General features: G+C 42.7%; 1 protein-coding gene across 7 annotated transcripts in view; it reads left to right on the forward strand.

Annotated features, from left to right (window-relative positions):
- The window catches only part of SREK1 (splicing regulatory glutamic acid and lysine rich protein 1), a 56401-nt gene that overhangs the window by 18666 nt on the left and 14599 nt on the right, over positions 1-23136 (forward strand). For 4 of the 7 annotated variants that reach the window (XM_053296278.1, XM_053296281.1, XM_053296283.1 and 1 more), the window contains 7 exons: positions 8014-8192; positions 9756-9842; positions 10464-10559; positions 10849-10979; positions 12480-12588; positions 15301-15411; positions 15785-16372. In XM_053296278.1, coding sequence (XP_053152253.1) covers positions 8014-8192; positions 9756-9842; positions 10464-10559; positions 10849-10979; positions 12480-12588; positions 15301-15411; positions 15785-16372 — 1301 coding nt within the window. The remainder of the gene's footprint in view (positions 1-8013; positions 8193-9755; positions 9843-10463; positions 10560-10848; positions 10980-12479; positions 12589-15300; positions 15412-15784; positions 16373-23136) is intronic. The other 3 variants (XM_053296280.1, XM_053296279.1, XM_053296282.1) reach the window with 3 other exon arrangements.

A 23136-nucleotide genomic window follows, 5' to 3' on the forward strand; every position in this document is an offset into this window, starting at 1 on the left:
CTGGCGTTCTGAGGCACGCAGGAAGCATCCGTTAAAATAGGCGGGAGAGCACCTTCCCTCTCAGTTCCTTCTCGTCCACTAAGATTGTCGCATCACAAAGGTTCTGTGTTTCTCTCTCTCTCTCTCTATCTCTCTGAAAAAAAGTTTATTTGATTGATATTCGGCTTGACTTGAACTATTTATAGACTACACTTTCCGATTTACCTTTCATTCTGGTCAGTTTTCGTGTTTTGTCCGTTTGTGACTCAGCCCATTCTTGCCTGCTTTTCGGATCTCCCCTCAGTTTTGGTCACTCTTGGTGCTTCATTGGTTTTGTTTTTTGTTTTTACTCGGCCCAGCTCGACTACTCTTTGCCTATGGACGTAAAAAGGACCTTTAAATGCTGTAAGACCTGCAGGGATACTCTGCCATCCTCCAACAGGCATGAAGACGATTTAATTTGTTTGGGGGAGAACCAGAACATCAACTTCCATAAAATATGCCTTTTGTTTTCCAAGCAAACTTGAAAGAGCAGGGGACTTCGGCTTCGGGCCGCTCTCTGCGAGACCGTGCTCCACCCCCTAACTCTGATGCTGAGCCCATTGACCTTGTCGGTCCCAACATCGGTGTCAACATCAACCTTTTCAACTTCGACATCGTCTAAGCACCATGGTGTGACCCTATGTTCAAGAAGCCTGCTTCCATCAAGAGGGGTGGCAGACACCACCACAAGAAGAAATGCAAGCATAATGGATCAGTCACCTCCAGGCAGCCAGAATCCAAACACTGGTATTTATCTGTTGCTTCCTTGACATTGAAGTTGGTGTTGACGGAAGCTCTCTGCTTACATTGTCACCGTCGACGGCCCAACCTTGGGGTACATTCTCCTCCTCTGTCTCGACAACCCTTAGATGTTCTGTGTCCATTGTAGACACCAAAAACCATCGCTGTCCCTAGAACTTCGGACACTACATTGACTGGCTTCAACACCATCAACATCGCACGATCTGGTTCGTTCTGAGGCAGGGACCTCTGAGCAGAAAGACCCCACTGACATAGATGATCACTCATCCATCGAGGTTGTCTAATGTTCCAAGACCTACGTCGGTTCTTTGGCCGACACCATCAACATCGATTATATGCCTTTCCCTAGTACCTGAGCTGCCACCATCTCTGATTGTCCTTGACGCACCTGGCCACTTAGCTCGTAGGGGTATCAGGCCCCTACCTCGGCGGCGTCCTGCTCAGCGCCAGATATGGGGAAGGCGCCTTTAAGAAGCCTATGGATAGAGGACGGGAGAGATTTTGCAAACATAAGCATGATAGAGATTGCTGTTCCTCCTCTTTGATATGGTCCTGAAAGTACCTACAATCCCTCTTACATTGTTGAACCACTTTGCCCCTTTCCTTACTCTTGGCAGTGCATAACATCTGATGCCTGTGTGTTGAGTATAGTCTCTTCAGGCTATGCTATTGAATTTGACAGACTACCTGATTATACAGGTATAAAACATACCCACTCAACTTCTACCTTAGAGGAAGAAGTTTTTTGCCTTCTTGAAAAGGGTGCGATAGAGCCTGTTCCACCTGAGTCTATGCACAGCGGATTCTATTCTAGGTACTTTCAGGTTTTCAAAAGAGGGGACTTTGCCCTATTATGGACTTGAGAAAACTTAATGAGTTTGTATACCTAAGGACGTTCCAGATGATCTCCTTGCAGACCATCCTTCCTCTCCTATCGGAGGAAGAGTTGTTTGTGACATTAGATCTTAAGGATGCATATTTCCACATAGCTATCCAGCTATGTCATTGACAGTGTCTGCATTTTTGTCTTGGCTCCAGAGCGCTCCAGTACCTGGTCTTGCCTTTTGGCCTGCACGCTGCGTATTTACTAAATGCATGAGCACAGTTATAGCTCACCTATGCACTCGGGTATCTCCATAAATCTGTAGTTAGATGACTGACTGATAACAGGCAGGTGCAAAGATTTCCTATGATCTGATGTTCAATACACTCTCTCTCCTCACAGATCTGGGACTGTTGCGGTCTGTACACCCAAGGTCATTGGAATGTCCAACAGCAAATGCTCCACATCAACTTTCTGGAGCTTCTGGCTATATTCCTGACCTGGAAGGCATTTCTACCAATCCTGAGTGGGCATTCAATACAGATCTACCAGGACAAACACGACTGTAAAAGCCTACATAAATCACCAGTGCGGCACCATCTCCAGGTCTCTGAATAACCTAGTGATTCAACTGTGGGAGTGGTGTCTAAGCAATCACATCCATCCAGTTCCTCTCCATGTCAAAGGATTAGACAACACTGGTGAACTCACTGCCAAACCTGGCTCTTTCCACTCAACACAATTTGGAATTGCACGATGAAGTTCCCTAAGACCTCTTCCGACTCTGGGATATCCCCCTTGTCGACTTGTTCATCACCCAAGCAAACACCAAATGTCAGCTATTCTGCTCCAGAGCAGGGTGGGAGCGAGATCCATGGGGGTCACATTCTAGATTCCTCGGAACATATCTTCTTTGTGTTTCCACCATTCCCTCTACACTCGAAAGTCCCAAGCAAGATCCTTCAAGAAAGGACTTCTTGTATTCTCCTTTCTCCATAGTGGCCCAGACAACCCTGGTTTCACACCTTTCCATGATTGTTGAGGCGTCAACATAATCGTCTTCTACACAGTGATATTTGCCGTCTCAGGAATCCAGGCAGATTCTCCATCATGCATCCTCAGTCTTGTTTGTTTGTTTGTTTATTACAGTTATAAACTACCCCATCCAGAGGCTCTGGGCAGTGTACAACAACTTTTAAAAATACATAAAATCACACAATTCAAAACCATTTAAAACCAATTAAAATACTTCTTAAAAACCACTTTACAAGCCAGCCAGGCCAAACAAATAAGTTTTTAGGGCTCTCCTAAAGGCCAACAGCGAGCCTAAACTGCAGATATCTGCCAGGAGTGCATTCCATAGACCAGGAGCAGCTACAGAAAAGGCCCGCCTCTGAGTCGCCACCAGAAGTACCAGTGGTAACTGGAGACAGACCTCTCCAGATGACCTCAATGAGCAATGGGGATCATACCGAAGAAGGCGCTCTCTAAGGTAACCGTGACCCAAGCAGTTCAGAGCTTTTAAGGTAATAACCAGCACTTTGTATTTCACCTGGAAACATATCAGCAGCCAGTACAGCTTTTTAAAGACAGGCATAATGTGGTTTTTCTGGGTTACCCCAGAGACCAATCTGGCTGCCGCATTTTGAACTAACTGAAGTATCCGAACTACATTCAAAGGCAGCCCCACGTAGAGTGCATTGCAGTAGTTGAGCCTGGAGGTTACCAGCTGATGCACCACTGTTTTGAGATCATTCTCTTCAAGGAATATGCCGATGACACCCAAATCTATTTCTCCCATGAGAGAGACGGCATTTTTCTCATCATCAGAAGATGGCATAGCCTCCCTCAGTGCCTGCCTGGAGGCAGTAATGGTCTGGATAAGGGATAACTGAAGCTGAATCCAGATAAGACGGAGGTACTTATTGTGTGGGGTCAGAACTTGGGAGACGATCTTGACCTGCCGGTTCTGAATGGGGTCACGCTCCCCCAGAAGGAACAGGTATGCATTCTAGGGGTGCTTCTGGACCTGAACCTCTCCCTGGTGCCCCAGGTTGCCAGAGGTGCTTTTTATGAGCTTCGGCTGATACTCCAGCTGTCTGTTTCTTGAGATGAATGACCTCAAACAGTGGTACATATGTTGGTAGCCTCTAGGCTGGATTACTGCAATGTGCTCTGTTTGAGGCTGCCTTTGTACATAGTCCAGAAACTACAGTTGGTCCAGAATGCAGCAGCCAAGTTGGTCTCTGGGTCATGTAGGAGATACTATGTTACTCCTGTGTTGAAATAACTACACTGGCTGCCGATACGTTTCTGGGCCAAATACAAGGTGCTGGTTATTACCTATAAAGCCCTAAACAGCTTAGGCCCTGGGTATGTAAGAGAATGTCTTCTTCACCATGAGCCCCACCACCTGTTAAGCTCATCTGAAGAGGTTGGCCTGCAGTTACCGCCAACCCTTTTTGTGACTACTCAGGAACGAGCCTTCTCTGTTGCTGCCCTAGGACTTTGAAATGTGCTCCCTGTTGAAATAGGAGTCTAGTCATCTCGGGCAACTTTTAAAAAGGCACTGAAGACACATTTATTCACCCAGGCTTTTAATTAGATTTATGTTTTTAAAAATTTAATGGAGGTTTTAAATGATTTTAATTGTTTTGTTTTGTTTTTGATGTAAACTACTCTCAGCCATTTTTGGAGAGGTAGTATATAAATCAAATCAAATAACTAAATAATAAATAGATCAAATCCTCCTAAAGGAACAAAAGGCGTCAACTAGAAAAAACTACATGTGTAAGTGCTTTACCTCTTATGCATCCATGAACAACTTTGACCCATTTTTTGCCTCCATACAGCAGGTTCTCCTGTATCTGACATCTCTAAACAGTGACAGCTTGTCACTCAAGGTACATTTGGCAGCTATCTGAGCTTGTCACCTGGGATGGGATGGCTACTCCGTTTTCAATTCACCAAGACTCTAAGAGGTTCCTCAAGGAAATCAACAACTTAACCATCCTATACGGGAACCTATTGAGCCATGGAGCCTGTCTCTCATCCTCCTCTCCCTTACCGAGTTGCCATTTGAACCCCTTCTCTCTTCTTCCCTGAGGTGCCTGTCCCTCAAGACGACCTTCCTGATAGCCATCATCTTGGCTAGGCAGGTCAGTGAACTATCTACACAAAATTCTACCCGGACAGAGTGTTTCTTTGTCCCGACCCCACATTCCACCTCAAGGTGGTTTCCAACTTTCACATCAACCAGGACATCATTCTGCCTATGATTTTTGTCAATCTATCCACACCGCTGGAATGGTTAGTGCACTCTCTAGATGTTTGTAGGTTCCTTCTCTACTATCTAGACTGCACAAAATATTTCTGTCACTCAAACAAACTTTTTATTCTGGATCCAATAATGTGCTTCCCATTTCCCATCAGAGACTATAACTGGCTCTTTGGTCTCATTTTCTCTTGCTACAGACAGCAAGGGGTCCATCCTCCAGCTAGAGGCTGAGTCCATTCGACCAGGGCCATCTCAACCTCCACTGCCCATATGTCCAGCATTAGTATGGCTGATATCTGTAAAGCTGCCACCTGGTCTTCAGACTTACCCTTTTGTAAGACACTACACTGTGGGTCTCCGTTCAGCTGCTGAGGTCAACTTTGGTCAGGTGTTTCTCAAAGTGCTCTGATCACACTGCACCCACCTACATCTTCGAAACTAATCAATCACCCAGTTATGAGGGAACATAGATCACCTCGGAGATAAACAGATTGCTTACCTGTTAACAAATGATCTCTCTGGTGATCCATGTTCACTCACAACACCCGCCTGACCTACCCCACTGTAAGCGTGTCTCCACAGTAGTACTCTCTTATCTGTTTGTTAACCTGGACTTTGCTGGTTTTCATCTCTTCTCACATCTTAGCAGCCGCTTCAGATACTGACAGGGAAGTGCTCTCCTGCCTACTTTAACGGACACTTCCCACGTGCTTCAGAATGCCGGAGAGCACCTCTCAGAGCTAAGAATTCTTCCTCGGGACTACTGTGCAGGCGCGGAAGACCCAGTTGTGAGTGAACATGGATCACCAGAGAGATCACCTGTTACAGGTAAGCAACCTGTTTTTCTTAATTGCTCTTTGTCATTTTATTCCCAATGGTTCATTCAAAATAAAAGTTACTCTCTTCCTTCTCATAATCACTTTCAAAACCATGTATGTATCACATTTTAAGAAAACATGCATTATTCAGGCTTGGGTTGAAATAAATTTGATGTGTATCCAAATAGCTAAGAGCAAGAGAGCCAGCGTGGTGTAGTGGTTAGAGTGCTGGACTAGGACCGGGGAGACCCGAGTTCAAATCCCCATTCAGCCATGATATTAGTTGGGTGACTCTGGGCCAGTCACTTCTCTCTCAGCCTAGCCTACTTCACAGGGTTGTTGTGGAAGAGAAACTTAAGTATGTAGTACACTGCTCTGGGCTCCTTGGAGGAGGAGCGGGATATAAATGTAATAATAATAATAAAGTAAACTTTGGTTCTTGTGGTCTTTGAAATAACTATAATGTCTCTGAAATTCTTAGTTATGGAATTTGTTGGATAACCATTCCTTGTTGTCATGAGGGTGGAGACAATTGTCATAGCTCGTACCTGAGCCAGAGAGGGAGGGAGGAGTTCACTGGGATGAATCCTTGACTGCAAGAGATTCACAGTAGGTGCCACTATCCACGGGACAAACTACTCTTTCCACATAAGATTCTGGAGGCGGGGCTAGTATAGTAGCAAAACCCTCCCTAGAAGGACTGGAAGGCATGTGACTAAGGCAAAACCAAAATGAAGAGTAGCACACTTCACTAGCAAGGGTTTATTATTTAAGAGAACGTCTTCTTCACCATGAGCCCCATTGCCCATTGAGATCATCCGGATAGATTTGTCTGCAGTTGCCACCAGCTCGTTTGCTGGCTATACTGGGACTGGCCTACTCTTTTGCTGCCCCGAGACTCTGGAATGTGCTCCCTGCTGAAATAAGAGGGATCTCTCCCATCTCTGACAACTTTTAAGAAGTATTTAAAGATGAATCTTTTCACCCAAGTTTTTTAACTAAACTTGTGGTTTTAAATTGTGTTAAGGTTTTTGTGTCTGCTTTAATTTGTTTTATGTTGTTTTAAACTACCCAGAGGCAGAAGTTTGGGGCATTGTGCAAATATAATAAATAAATAAATAGATTAAAAGAAAAACACGAGTATGCAATAAGAACAATTGTCTCTTCAGAAAACAGAGAGAGAGTGTTCACTATCCAGGCAACTCAGATTTCAAGCGATACAATAAAGGAAAATAACTTTGTTCACAACTGAACTGGTCCCTATCTTATTACTCACAGCCTGTGGCTTTCCCACTTCCCCAGTAGCTTCTCAGCCAGCTGCTTCCTCAGGACACTCTTGGGACAGAATAAACTCAAGAAAAGGCTTTTTCTTCTTCAGTTGGTGGCTGTGTGTGTAGTTTCCACCCAGTCCTCTGGATTGGTCCTTCTGTTTTGATTTTCTCGGGCTTTCCCCCTTATTGGGAAAGGCCCACCCTCCTAGCAGTTGCTCTAGGTGAGGTCTAGTACTCCCTCAAATCCTTCTCATCACTTCACCTCTGAAATTCATTTTTTGCATAGAAATCAAAGGCAAAAAGTGAACTTTGTAACGCTGTTTGAGCTATGCAGTGTTTCTAAAACTCCTTTGATCCGGGGGGTGAGAGATTGGGTAAGGTGGTGCTGGTCCAGTAATGTGTTCCATGGATTAATGGAGATCTTCTCATACAGTCATGTACATACAGTCTACATGCAAGAATTTGGGGTTGGGATAGGAATTACACTGGCATTGGAGGAGAAATAGAGCAGTACATCTCTGACCCTCTCTTAGAGCTGCACAAAGGGAAACAAGAACCAAGTGTAAATCATCTCCTCGTAGGCAGCTTTCATTCAAATTACATTAGGATGATGAGGCAGTAAGAGTTCCATCAGCACCTCAAATTCAGTGTGAATCTGTGAGGGTGCACTGCCAGGGGTGCACTAGCCAACCTTGGCTGGTGGGGAGAGCGCTATTGCAGTCTCAGGATGCTAACACTTTCTGGAAGTTTACTTCCCGCTCTCTCTCCAGGTGCCCTGAACCCCACAAGGGGGCCTGCCCCACCATCTGAACCTGGGTGTCACCTGCCCACTATGTCTAATATTGGTGACTCCAGTGTAGAGGCAGCTTTGTCAGCACATCTGCTGCTCTAGCAGAAAGTATCACTGCTGTCTGCCCTCTATAGGATAGGAGAGGACACTATAAGTCCAGTGTAACCAACTAATAAAGCCAAGGGATTGGAGAAGCTTGTAAAAGTATATACAATACATGGCTCTGCTTCAGCTGCATTCTCTCTCTCTAGACGACCACAGCTGATCAGCTGCTTGAATTCTTTAAACAAGTTGGAGAAGTCAAGTTTGTACGGATGGCAGGAGATGAGACGCAGCCAACACGGTTTGCTTTTGTGGAATTTGCTGACCAAAATTCTGTTCCTCGGGCCCTTGCCTTTAATGGAGTTGTGTTTGGAGACAGGCCGCTCAAGTAAGGAACCATACAAATACTGTCTTGTGTGTAATTGCAGCCCCATCCTCTGGACCTCTGCTACATAGCAGTTTAGTGCACTTTTCGGAAACAACTGCCTGATGATACTGGGGTGTTTTGTTTTTTAAGTGTAAAAAGGGGGGTGGGGTCTGTAGCAAGGGGTGTGTGTGTGTAAGTATGTGCTTCTGCAGCTCTCTCTACTTTTTTATTTAAGCCCTAAAACTGTGTATATGCTGCCATAGAGTTCTATTGAATGTCAGTTAAAGGCTTTCCATGAAACTGTCGCTGTCTTAATAGTTCTTTAATCCATTTACTGAAAACAAAACAGTTGATAAAGATTGTTACTCTGTTTCTTATTGAAAGGTAAAAATAAGAGCATATTTAAATGTCAGCTAGTGTGACCCAGTCATTAACCTACCAAGCCCCATTCAGCAACTCCCTGTTTTTCAGCTGCCTCTGTAAAGTGGAACAAAATAGCATTCCATAAGTGAGGCAGCTAATGTAAGGTATTTAGTAGGCTGGCACACCCCTTATTCTCTTTAGCTGCTGCCTCTGTGCAACAGCTCAAGTGGCATCCTGTGCAAGCTCTACCTCACTTGCCTTGCTTATAGCGAGGGGCTCCTTCCCTGGTCCATCGATTGCAGCTGCCTCCCAGCTATAGGGTTGCCCGATTCATTGGAGAGAATTCCGAGATACACCCAAGGGGCACAAATGATAAGACCCTACATTTGGACCAGGATTGGAAAGGGTGCTTGACACTAGAGCTTGGTGACTGTTTTACAAATGTTCCCCTATGACGTTCTTTGTACAGGAGAGCATTAGGAGAGTTTCAGCTCAATAAACACATATGAGAAGTAAACATAATGACAGTAACAAGTGCAGGCGAGAAAGGAAAAATAACCTGTATTAGATGTTGACTTTCATTAATGGTTTATAAAATGACAGTTTAAATGAGGGGAAGTTTTTATTGAGCCATAACTATGAATATTTATGTGCTACCTTTCAACAAAAATACTCAAAGCAGTTTGTATAGAAAAATGAATGGTTCTCTTTCCCCAAAGGGCTCACAGTCTGAAAACACATCTGTTGTGATGGACCAGTGCTGTTGACTGGCTAGTTGACTCTCTCTTACCCCTGCTACCTGAGCAAAGTGGCATCTTTTAAAGTGATGATTCCCTTCTATTTAGCAAGGGGAGAGCAACTGTCCTAACCCCAGCACAGCATCCCTCCAGTGGCTGTCGCTAGTGTCTAGATGTAAGGTAGACACTAGCGACAGCCACTGGAGGGATGCTGTGCTGGGGTTAGGACAGTTGCTCTCCCCTTGCTAAATAGAAGGGAATCATCACTTTAAAAGATGCCACTTTGCTCAGGTAGCAGGGGTAAGAGAGAGTCAACTAGCCAGTCAACAGCACTGGTGCCAGAATATGGGGCTTTTAAACATTGATGCCAGGTAGATATAATTCCTGGAGAGAAGCACCAGAAACATTGGTAAGACTTGTTTAAGCAACCTTCACACTCAAATTCCTGGACATTTTGTATCCACTTTTCCTACACCCTGGACAGGATGTCTCGATTTCTGGACTGTCAGACCAGTTCTGGAGATGCGACAACCCTACTCCCAGCTCTGGAGGCAAGAGGCAAAGTTGGAAAGTGAGGAAGGGGAAGGGAGGGAAGAGCAGTAATAGTTGGTTTGTTGTAATGTATTGTTGGCAGTTCCAACTGATGAGACAATTATATAGGGCAGAAGAATTCCGACATTGATTGTTGCAAACACACGTTTATAAATCTCAACTTACAAAGAAGCAGCTCCCTCTCTTTGGGAGCTGTATGAGCAAAAGTAGCGAACTGCTGCTGCCCCACTTTCAGATCTTCTCCACATAAAAAATAAATGAGTTTTGCAAGATCAGATAAAATTACCTTCTGAATGAAAAACTGAGTTTCATATTTTTGAATGATGGTAATTGAGAATATATTATAAAGTGCCTCAAACTAGGTTGTGTACAAAAGTTAAGTTAAAAAGAGTGCACATCCTGCCCGACAGGCATACAGCCTAAAAACCCAAAGACTACTTACGAAAGATGGAGCAAGATAAAAGGAAGTAAAAGGTTTTGTGGTTTTTGTTTTGTTTTTTGTCATAAAGTGTATAACTTAAAAACTTTGGGTTCTGTTAGCAGAAGTTCTGCTAGTGCAAGGGGGGAGGGGTGATTTTTGCCAGTCCCCCTTTTCCTCTGCAATCCCCTGTGACTCCCCCTGAAATTCTGCTCTTGACAGTTGCGGGACCCTCCAGAGCAGGATAGAGTTTGGCACAGAGGCTGTTGGAGAGAGGAGGGATCAGCAGAATGGGGGGAAATCCCCTCTTCCCCATGCGTGAGTGGAATATTGCCCTTTGTCTTCGCACTACAAGCACTTAGGGTGCAACCCATAATAAGGGTAATCCTTTGTCCCCCTGACCTTCAGATACATTGTTTTTACTTGTCCAGCTCTCAGTTAATGGTCTGGACACTTGTGCTAGCCACCAGTTGCATGCTGCACTATGCTGTAAAAAGAGCAGAGATGATATTTGGCCATGAAGTGTGTGTCGTATATATCCTGCTTTGTTATGTTTGCATATATGCGTTGATATATAAACTGAATTAAATCTGATGGTTTAATTTAGAATAAATCACTCCAATAATGCAATAGTGAAGCCTCCTGAAATGACACCACAAGCAGCTGCTAAAGAGTTAGAAGAAGTGATGAAGAGGGTACGAGAAGCCCAGTCTTTTATATCTGCTGCTATTGAGCCAGGTAGGATATGATTTGCATTATAAAGAAGCAGCATCTCCACCTGTGGGAATCCTGGTGTGTATTTAGAAAAACATCCTTCTCTCTCACTCTCTCTTTTTTAAAAAAATGGGAAAAGGCTGTCGTGAGTGACAAGCAGTGGACAGAAGTACTGAACTAAAAATGCTTCTGTGACCTCCGTTTTGACGGCATCTGATTTAGTCACTGAATGGCTTTTAGTACCTTACAGTCATAGCACTGTTTTCTATTGCCAAAGTGCTATATTTTATATTACTTTTAACAGGCATTAAACAAATGTATGGGGTTTTTCATTAGTCCTTTTTCTTGTTAATCCCTTTTTCCACCAACCACCTTCCTTTGCTATCCCTCTTTTCCTTCGTTTCTATTCCTTCCACTCTCTTCCTGTAATCTCTCTGCCTACCATATTTCTCTTCTTTGTTGCCTTCTCTAAATCTTCATTTCATTCAACCTCCTAGCCCTCTGCTTTTGTCTCCTCCGTTATCAGACATGACTTGAATGCTGATGACTCTGCTGTGATATCAGCTACTTACCCATTTCAGAGGAGGAACCAGAGCCTGCTTTATATAATTGCGAAATAAAAATAACTGAGTTAGCTTGTTCAGTATTATTTTACTGTAGTATAATTTTAACTAATCAAAAAGAAACAACTAACTCATCCACTTATGCAGGTGCTTTAGCTACTTCATGAAACTGACACTTCTGAATATGAGATGTCTTGTTTTTTAAGTTTGCATTTTAAATAAAAAGGAAATTTCCAGAACAGTGTTATTGACCTATTTGATTTTGTTTTGATTCAGCTGGTGAGAGTTAGTCTATACAATCTGAACTTTGACAAATAGACTGTGAAATTATTTTCACATGAGCATAGCTGTAATTTTGGTCACTTAGAGAAAACTGAAGAAGGCAACTATGGAATGAGCCAGTGTACTACTACAGGTAGTAATTAAGTTACTACGTAACTCAAACTGTTTGGAAAGTGCATTGTGCAGGAGGGAAACTACATTATTGTCCATGGTTCTGAAATTGTTGGTTCTGCTAAGAGCCAAGCCTGTTTCTTAAATTTTTAGAGTTACAAGCATTAGCTAATTTAATAGTACTTTGGCAATAAAATACAGTTCTAGCTCGTTGCATCTCTGTGTAGCTTTTTAAACAGCTATCTTAGGATTTGTTTTCTCTCTGAAGTCAGTTTTACCAAAAGAACTTGTTTTAATCTTGTGCATTGTGGCAGCAACATAAATCCCATTCCTTATTTAGCTAGCTGTTTATAATTATCTGGTTTATGTGTACTGCTGCAGGATGGCTGCACTCAACGAATATATGCAATGACTTTCTTGGATGTTTCTGAAGGATTTTTGCAAAGAAGGAAGATGTGCAGAGAGTAGGCCCCTTGCAATTTATGTGGTACATTCCAGTTGTGCCAGATTGTTAGCTGGGATCTTTAAATATTCTGAGCTTACACTGCAAAGTCGTTTTTTCTCTCAGAGTCTGGAAAGAGCAGTGAAAGAAAAGGTGGTCGGTCGCGCTCCCATTCACGTTCAGAATCCAGATCTAGTTCAAAATCTCGAAGGAAAAGATCACACTCAAAACGCAGGTAAAATATTTGAAATATTTCATATGTAAAACTTCTTTGATGATGATAGTTGATCTGTTCCTTCTTGTAATTCAGGCTTCTTGGGGAGATTCATCTATTGTGTTAAGATGCTCTTAAGTAGGCAAATGAAAGGACCAACTTGGTTGCCTTTGAACATGGATTTCTTAAGGCAAGATGTCAACCACAGAAAATAGTCTTGAACAATGTTGAAAAATAATTACATTGGATGAGATTAGTTAAGTTCACTGCAAGATAGGATTTCTTTGTGTTCGGAGTTTTTTTCCCCCTGGTTGTTGTTTTAGATTTCTCGAACTTTGAAAGCTCAAAATATAGAGCTATATTAGTGCTTTGTGATCTGTTTGCTTGCTGCTTACGTTTTGGGGAAAATCTCAGTATCATGAGCTTCTAGATAGCTTAATGGTGGGATGGTACCCAAATAGATTTAACAGATTTAGTCTGAAAACCTGTATGCTGTTTTCTCTTAACTTAAGCCTCACAGTCTGTCACAGTTAGAAAGCTTCCTCAGATTCAGATGATATTCAGTATGAAGTATCGTGTTGAGATTTTTAGCCTATTTTCCGAAGGGAAGAAGACTTATTAAATCAACGTCCAGTTTCTGAGTGCCAAAGTTGTATGTTAGTATTGTTAAAGTGGCCTAAAAATGAAGACACATACTTTTTTTTTATTAAACATGTATGCAGTGGAAAATAATAGTTCCATTTATTCTGGGAAGATACAGACAGTATACACTTCTGTAGAGTGAAGTCTGACTTCATGTTTAAGTCTAACTGTTGATGACTAGGTCTATGCTGAGGAAGCTTTTAACATTAGACTGACTCTCTAGGGTTGTTGTTACTGGCTAACCCCTTTGCGCGCACTCATCATCTTGTGACATTCCAAGTGGCTAACACCCCCCCCTTTTTTTTTAAGCCAGTAGTGGAAGTAACTGGTTGAAAAAAGTGACAACGGTTTAGGAAAATTGCTAGAATCTCAAAATGTAGGTGACAATACACTCTGAAATATAGGGTGGCTTCGCACATAATGTGGCGATAGAGGTTCCTGCAAACCTGACTTCCAGTGTCAGGAAGACTATGACAAAGAGCACATTGTCCTAATCTGTCAGCGTCTTGCATATTCTACACGCAGTTCCGAACCCATTTGTAACTACAGATATCTATGCAAGTAGTTTAGAATGTGCTGACTTTAGTGCGTTTGGATGACATGCCAAGTGTTGGCATGGCCTTTCCAACACCAGAAGCCATTCTCATTAACACATGCTCTGGGAACTGGTGTTTCACAGCAGACCTCCTTGCTGCATAATGTGTGAAGCCTTTCATAGTTAGAAGCCTTTATATTATTTGTTCTATCTATCTATCTATCTATCTATCATATTTCTATACCACCTGATACGTACATCTCTAGGCAGTGTACAAAATTTAAAATATTTAGAAGTCACAGATTAAAATACACGACAATAAAAACAATAGAATAAAATAGTTATTAAAACAAGTTTTTAAAATTATTTTAAAAAAATTAGCCCCCATTCCTCCCAGTAGCTCAACAGAGACTTTGGTGTAATTTGCCCATGTGCTCCAAAGTTAAAGAGGTCGTCTGCTTCTTGTTTTAATCAAGCCTGGTTGAGGCGCATCATGGAGTGTGTGTGCCATTTGGCTTGAAAACTATGCTGAGGACCAGAAAGGTAAATTGCCTTTATTTAGCTTAGAAATGTGAATTAAAAAATTAAAGATAAAAACATTTAGAATGCAGAAGAATCACAATTATTGTTGATAAGGGTTTTTGCCTTCATTCCATTGTAAAGGAAATAATCTGGGATGTCTTTTTAAAAATGTTTTGACATTAATGGCATCTTTATACAGTTCTTGCTGAAAATGATGACACTGAGATGTGAGGAAATTATAATGCAACTGTATGTACTTCATTAGAATTATGTGCAGCTATGGACATCAGTAAGGAGAAAGCATAGCTCGAACCATAAATTCTGTATCCATTGCTTTCCCATTTCCCTTTTTCCATTGGATTTTTAGATGAAATAAGACATTTTGCAATTTGTCATTTATCTGTACGATCAAGCCTGGGATTGTATTGTTTGTGTTCAAAGCTGAAGCTTACTTTCCTAATTAAGAACAACCAATATTATGCTTCTAATTTTTCTAGTAATATTTGATTACTTCTTAGATTGGAATCCTAAGCATGCTTACTCAGAAGTTTAAATTTGCTGAATTCATTGGGACCTGCTTTTAGAATCAATTTTGTCTGCATCAGCTACTATATGAAGGATTTTATAATATAAATTGGCTAACTTAAGTACTATTACAGAGCTCCTTGTATATCCAGGTGCTCCTGTTGTTCTTTGAACCTTATTTTGAAATTCAGGATACACTGATGAATTGCAAAAAGATTGTAATCTGATTCCTGTTGATACAATCAAAATAGTTCCCCTGGTTTTCTGTGTTAAGTTGGTCAACTGTATTTTTATTAGCTTTTATTTCAATTAGCCCTTTATTTGACCCTTGGCATTGGAGTTTGAGCTATATTCCTATTATTTTATACTCTTAAATACATCTCATTTAAAATAAAATGTAAAAGTAGTTGGACCTACAGACTGCAGATAATTATGAAAGATAATTTATAAATAGGCTTGTTGAACCCATATAATCTTTAGCATTTATATTCTGCTGTTGCATGCTATAGGAGTAGATCCCGTGACAGATCACGCTCTAGTCAGAAGGAGAGGCGCAGAACTCCACCCCAAAAACGCTCGAAGTCTGAAGGACAGAGGTCAAGAAGCCGTTCTCGTTCTCGGTGAGATTCCTATTAATACACTATTGTTTAGGTTACAGCCTTTGTCAGGAAACAAAGTCCTGAGTATTGAATGCAGGGCTAAAAACCCACTGACTAGCAATAGACATGAAATCCAGATAAATTTATCATTTCTTTGTGGCAATAGATGGATCTCACTCTTAGTTGTTCTTTCAATCGCTCTCTTATACTACTGCCCAGGATACCTTCGTCTTGGGTGCTGTTTTATCTTCTCTCTACTCTCAGCTGCTGCTTCATTCTCCTTTTAAGAGGCATGCTTGAGGATTCCAGGAAGCTCTTTGCTTTACTTTATTTGATTCTATTGAAATGGTTATGGGATGAGTTAACAAATGTTATAAATGTTTTGTTTTCACAGAGAGAAGAAGAAGGAAAGCAAAGAGAGAATCAGAGAAAAAGAAAAGGTTAGAGAGAGAGACAGAGAGAAAGAAAAAGAGCGAGATCGGGACAGAGACAAAGACAGGAGCAGAGACAAGGATAGGAGCAGAGATCAAGAGAGAGAAAGAGACAAAGAGAAGGTCAAGGATAGAGACAAGGATCGAGTGAAAGATAAAGACAAGGATAGAGGGAAGGACCGAGATAAGGAAAAAGACAGGGAGAAGGAAAAGCAGAAAGACAAAGAGAAAGTGGCAGACATAGAAAAAGACAAGGCAGATGACCCAGACAAAGAACGGGAAAAGAATAAAGAGAAGGAGGGAGACAAGGAGAAAGATGACAAAGAACAGATAAAGGAAAAAGAAGATGGCAAAGAGAAAGAACAGGGGAAAGAAAGAGAGGGGGAGAAAAACAGTGAGAAAGAAGGAGAGCGGGAGAAAGATAAAGGAAAAGAGAAGGATAAGGAGAGGGAACGAGAGAGAGAGAGAGATGAAAAAAGGAAGAAGGAGAAAAGATCCAGGACCCCTCCCAGAAGCTACAGTTCTTCAAGAAGATCACGCAGTTCCAGCAGGTTTGATTTTTTTTCTTTGTTTTATGTTGCATCTCTCACAATTTCTTTGTAAAAACTTGTATTTATTCAAAGCACTGCTATCCCATTTTTGGTTCGCAAGACAACTAGCACTATAAAATCAAAATAAAACAATGAAATGAAAACAGACAGCAAATAATGGCAGAGTGAAAAGCTGAGACAGTGTAAAATTACGTTAAAAGCTGAGAACAACAATGTTTCTAGCCTCTTTCTAAAAGTCTTCAGGGATTGGACCTGGTGAATGGATGGGGGAAAGGCATTTCAGAGGCCAGCTGCCACAACCCCAAAGCCCAGGTCTGCCCACCACATTTCAGAAGGTGGGAGCACCCTGTGCAGGGCATCTTCAGAGGTTATACAGGTTTGTATGGGAGCAGGTGGTTTCTTGTCCCAAGTTGTTTTGGGTTTAAAAGTTAAGACCAGCATCTTGAACTGTATCCAGAAACATGTTGGCAAGCCAGTGTAGTCTTTTCAGAACTGCCAATGTTTCCTGATGCTCAAGCAGTTAGCACCTACGTCTTGTATTTTGTACCAGTTGTAGCTTTCCCATTTTTAAAATTATCTGTCACTTTGTTAGTATTGCATGTAGTGAAATAATGTGTCATTACTAAAACTTCAGGGTGCATTAATAGGAGTTGAATGATATTGGTTAGTAAATTAGTCTTTTCTCGCTTAGAAATGATCAAATAACACAAACTGTAAAAATAGGGATGCATAGAGAAAGTTGAATAGAACTCTGCTGGCCTTGCCACCTCATAAATTTGGAAGAGAAGGCACTGGCAAACTATGACTCCTCCCATGGAATTGTTTTGGGAGCAAGAATCTTTTGCCAAGCCACCATTGGGTGAACTGTTCCTAATAGCTGTCAGTCCAAGGCAGGTTCACACCCTGTAACAATCGCAACATAGTTGATTTGGAAATGTGCAGACTCTTCAAAAGGTGCTGCCACCACCATAGAAATCATGGCAGACAGTTATACACTACCCAAACATACATAGGTGTGTTTTGATGGAGATTCCACACATTTCTGAAGCAATTGTCACCATGATGTGTGAATCTGCTTGTGGTATTGAGAAGTTCTAACTGGGAAACAACACCTTTTCTTGTATTGGTACAGCCAAATACCTCTTTGATGCTAGTAGTCCTTTTGGTGCTATCTGTCTACAAATGTTTCATAAATGTGAGGAGGGATTTGAAAATGTAACACATGTGGCTTGCTCTCAGAAGGTGGATTTTAAGGCAAACAAATAGGGAGTCTAACAATTCTGGAATTCTAGAGTTTGAAGGGACCTTGGAGATCTTCTGGTCCAGTCTCCTGCTAAGGTATCTCTGACAGATGGCCATCCAACCTATGTTTGAAAATCTCCAGCAAAGGAGAGCCTACCACTGTGCGAACCAGAATATTACACAGTCAAACAGCTCTTGCAGCTAGAAGTAATTTCCTAACTTAGATCAACTTCAATGTAATTTCAAACTCTTGCTTTTAGTGTTGCCCTCAGCAACAAGTCCATTCCTTTTTCTGTGTGACAGCCCTTCATTTGAAGATGGCTGTCATATCTCCCCTTAGTCTGCTCTTCTCCAGGCTAAACAGAGTTGTTTAACTCTTCTTCATAGGGCTTGGTTTCCAGACCCATCTTTGTTACCCTCCCCTGAACCCATTCGTTTATCAACCTCCTTAAAATGCAGGGCTTAGAACTAGACACAGTATTCCAAGCGAGTTCTGGCCAGCACAGAATAGAATGGGACAATTACTTCTCCTGATCTGAACATGATGCATTAGCTTTTTAAGCAGCTGTCCCTGACCTGTCATTCACTGTCCTGTCTTGCAGTTCACACTCACAAGTACATTTTTATGAACAGGGAAGTGCAGTATCCGTGATGGTGGGTGCTTCCATCATCGCAAGGCAGTCTCACAATCATGGAACCGCCCACCACCATGGATACAGTGCTTCCCTGTTCATAGATATGTGCTTGTAAGCATGAACTGTGAGTCAAGGCAATGAGTTTATTGGGTGGGGACTTCTGACCTGTTTGCAGTGCTGTACACAGTTACAGCAGCCCTCTTTTGAACGTACAAATAGGCCTTATGTCTACAGCATTGCCGTGATCTACTGAACTAGTAACTGTTGAAAAAGGAGATGAAATTAATCTGGCATGGCTTGTTCTTGACAAATCCATGCTGGTTTCTACGTAATCACTGGATTCTTTTCTAAGTGCTCACAGGTAGACTGTGTAATCATCGGTTTTAGGATATTGTCAGATATCAATATCAAACTGATTAGTTTGTAGTTTCTCTATTCCTCCTTTCCCCCGTGAATCCCACAGGACTCACATCCTGTGTCTCAGTTGGAAGGCTACTCTGTGAAGAGCAGACACAGCTGAGAAGGTGAGCAAGCTTTTCTAAACATCTAGCCTTTTCTCCTTCAAACAAACTTAACAGGAAGAGGGGAGATTTTCAGGGGCTGTTGCTCTTTAAGGGGTAGGTCTTAGTCAGAGTGTCTGTGTGTTTGCTAGGGTTAGAATTGTCTCAGGGCTAGGCAGAGGCGTATCTAGGGAAAATAGCGCCTAGGGCAAACACTGAAATTGCGCCCCCTGTCCAGGCATCTGACACCCATCTTTGAGATATCTTTACGATAATATCAGCTGAAAAATACAAGCCAGGCTTGTTAATCTTTTAATATTTCAAAAACTATTTTAGCAGTGGACTTAGCCAGATCAAAAAATGCTGGAAAACTACAAATTTCAGTATGCTGGGGCTCATGAAATACCCAAATACTATGTGGAGGTGTACTTGGAAAACTAAACAGAAGTGCCTGTCTAATTCTCTACTATGTATTGTAGCATCACCATTACATAAGTTTTAAAAAATAAATGGAGAATTTGACTTTTCCCAGATACTCTGTAAATAATTAAAGGATATGCAGAGTAAACTATGTCACTGCTTGGAATATATTCTAGTCTTTTAGAAAGACAGTTAAAATGAGAGAAAGAGAGCAAGAAACTCCCAGTGGGCCTTAATATTAAGGATTTCACACTGATTCAAAGACAAATCCACCATTAATAGCCATATTAGCAAGACATCAAATTTAACTCACTTATCACAAGAAGCAAAGTAAGAGCAAATGAATACAATCCTAGCTCATAAGCATCAGCTCAGTATTCACAAGCCCTGATTGTCTGTACATAGTGCCAATCTGAATATGTGTACAGTGACTTATATTATATATATTTTTTTTTTAACCTGTAGCCCCTTCGGGGGGCTTCCTAAAGGCTGGGGGGTTTGCAAAGGTTCCTCCTCCCCCCACTGGCCTCTAGGGCCTTGCAGGGACCATTTGAGCATGTGCAGTGGCCATTTTTAAAAATCTTTTTTTCAAATGGCCACTGAAAACAAAATGGCCACCGCGCATGCTCAAATGGCCTCTGCAAGGCCTGGCATGACCTAAGGCCTCACAGAGGCCATTTGAGCATGCACGGTGGCCACTTTGTTTTTGACAGCCTTTTTTTTTTTTTTTTAAATAATTTTACAAGATGGCGCCCCCTTCAAGTGGCGCCCAGGGCATGTGCCCTGCCTGCCCTACCCCCAGATATGCCCTGGGGCTAGGATTGGCTAGGGCTACCAAACTCCAGTGTTTTACTTTGTCACTGCCTGACAAAGGGGGTGGAGTCGGCTAGGGCTGGGAGAGGCCCCACATTCCTTTGACTCACATCCTGTGTCTCAGTTTGAATACTACGCTACATAAGAGGTGAAGGCCGGAGAACATAGCGAACATAGCATAGCAAACAGGGATAGCAAGCAGGACATAGGAGTTTAGCAAGAGTTTAGCGGGAAGTGTGCGGGGGAGCCTGGAACAAGCCCCTGTGATCACAAGGAAGCTGGTGGAGAAGAGAACTTAAGTACAAATCCCTCCCTCATATCCCTCACATTCTTGGGAAAGGCTGTTTGCAGAGATAAATAGCTGACCATTACAGCTGAGACCTATCCTTCTAAAAAAACTACCTAATAGACAGATAATAAACTACTTCTAATAAACTATCTCTAAATACTGTAAACAGCCAACAAAACCAGTATGAAGATAGAAAGTCAGCAGGGGAAGGGGCGCTTCCCAGTGTATTGCACAGAGTGCCACATGTATGACTATTTGCCCCATGGGCAGAAGTCATGGGTGTGTGCTCGGTGCAAGGTGCTCCTGGCCCTCGGGGAAAAAAATCTGTTCCCTTGAGACCAAGGTGGCAGATCTGGAGAAGCTCAGAGAGGCATGTGGGCGAGACCTTCAAGGATGTGGCAGAGGCATCCCACTCCAGGGCTGGTAGCTCCTCTGCTGTCAGGGAGAATGAAGGTCTTGGGCAAGGAGGACATCGGTCTGAGGAAGAGGGAAATGCTCCTTTAGAAGGGACCCCTTCCATGGATGATGAGCCCATATCCTCTCGCACAGGGGATACTCCACTGGGGGGTGGGGGCCTCCTTGTAGTGGGTGATTCGATCATAAGAGGTATAGAGAGATGGGTTTGTGACCCGCGTGTTGACCGCAGGGTGACTTGCCTGCCTGGTGCGAAGGTTGCGGACATCACGCAGCATCTAGACAGGCTCCTAGGCAGTGCTGGGGAGGAGATAGCTGTCGTGGTGCACGTTGGCACCAACAATGTGGGGAAATGTAGTCGGGAGGTCCTAGAAGCCAAATTTAGGCTGATAGGTAGTGTATTGAAGTATTGGTAGTGTATTGGACCCCCGAAGTAGCATTCTCAGAAATGCTACCTGTTCCACGCGCAGGTACAGTGAGACAGGCAGAGCTGAGGGGTTTCAATGCGTGGATGAGACGTTGGTACTGAGAGGAGGGGTTTAGATTTGTTAGGCACTGGGATACATTTTGGGGCAAGCAAGGCCTGTACAAAAGGGACGGGCTGCACTTGAACCAAGATGGAACCAGACTGCTGACGCTTAAAATGAAAAAGTTTGCAGAGCAGCTTTTAAAACGAAGCCTGGGAAACAGCCGATGGGAGCTGGGCAGTATCTCGTGTGGCAGAAGCATCCTTTAAAGTGTGAGAGTGCAAAGAATTCAGATAAAACAGAAGGGGACAGAGCAGAGCCGGATAAAGAGCAGACAGGAGCCGGTGCCTGCTGGTCAAAGAATCAAAAGAATAGCATACATCAGGTGAGAGACTCAGCGTATAGGTGCTTATATGCCAATGCCAGAAGCCTCCAAACCAAGATGGGTGAACTGGAGTGCTTGTTTGCTAACGCAGTAATAGATATAGTGGGCATAACAGAAACATGGTGGAACAGTGAGAACCAGTGGGACACTGTTATCCCGGGATATAAACTCTATAGAAAGGACAGGGAGGGGCGCCTTGGAGGAGGGGTAGCACTGTATATTAAAGAAGGGATAGAATCTAGCAAGCTAGAAAACCTAGGTGGACTGGAGTCCTCCACAGAAACCCTGTGGGTGACTATACAAGGCCAGAAAGGGAACATGCTACTGGGACGTGCTATCACCCTCCTGATCAAAACACTGACAGTGACTGTGAGTTGCAGGAGGAAATCAGGGAGGCGTCAAGGAGAGGCAGGGCTGTAATAATGGGTGACTTCAATTACCCACACATAGACTGGGTAAATTCAGTCAGGTCATGACAAAGAGGTCCAATTTCTAAATATGCTGAATGACTGTACCTTAGAGCAGTTGGTCTTGGAACCAACCAGAGAGAAGGCAGCCTTGGACCTAATTCTGAGTGGCACCCAGGACCTGGTGAGTGATTTCAGTGTCATCGACCCTTTAGGGAACAGTGACCATAGTGTGATCAGATTCAGCATACATGCAGGGAGAGAACCACCAAGGAAGTCTAACACAGACATTTTGAATTTCAGAAGAGGAAACTTCTCCAAAATGAGGAGTATGGTGAAAAGAAAGCTGAAAGGGAAAATCAGGAGAGTCATTTTGCTCCAGAATGCATGGAGTTTACTCAAAGCCACAATACTTAGAAGCCCAGTTAAATTGTATACCCCAAAGGAGGAAAGGTACAACTAAGTCCAGGAGGATGCCAGCATGGCTAACGGGTACTATCAAGGAAGCCATAAAAGCGAAGAGGACTTCCTTCCGAAATTGGAAGGCCTGTCCTAATGAAGAGAACAGAAAGGAACACAAACTCTGGCAAAAGAAATGTAAGGTGACAGTAAGGGATGCAAAAAGAGAGTTTGAGGAACATTTAGCCAAAAGTATCAAGCGGAATAACAAAACTTCTTTAAATACATCAGAAGCAGGAAACCTGCCAAGGAGGTGGTTGGAGCATTAGACAATGAGGGAGTGAAAGGGATTATTTAGGAGGATATGGAGGTTGCAGAGAAGCTGAATAAGTTCTTTGCGTCTGTCTTCACGGCAGAGGATACTGAGTATATACCTGTTCCTAAACCAGGCTTTTTAGGGATGGAGGCTAGAGAGCTGAGTCAGATAGAAGTGACAAGAGATGATTATCTAAACTGAAAGCTAACAAATCACCAGGGCCGGATGGCATCCATCCAAGAGTCCTCAAAGAACTCAAATGTGAAATTGCCGACCTCCTTGCTAAAATATATAACTTATCCCTGCAATCGGGCTCTGTACCAGAGGACTGGAGAGTAATGTAACACCGATTTTCAAAAAGGGATGCAGGGGCGATCCGGGAAATTACAGGCCAGTTAGCCTAACACCCATTCCAGGCAAACTGGTGGAAAACATCCTCAAGGATAAAATTGTAAAAGCACATAGAAGAACAGGCCC

The sequence above is a fragment of the Hemicordylus capensis genome, chromosome 2 (assembly GCF_027244095.1).
Source record: "Hemicordylus capensis ecotype Gifberg chromosome 2, rHemCap1.1.pri, whole genome shotgun sequence".
NCBI classification, from domain to species: domain Eukaryota; kingdom Metazoa; phylum Chordata; class Lepidosauria; order Squamata; family Cordylidae; genus Hemicordylus; species Hemicordylus capensis.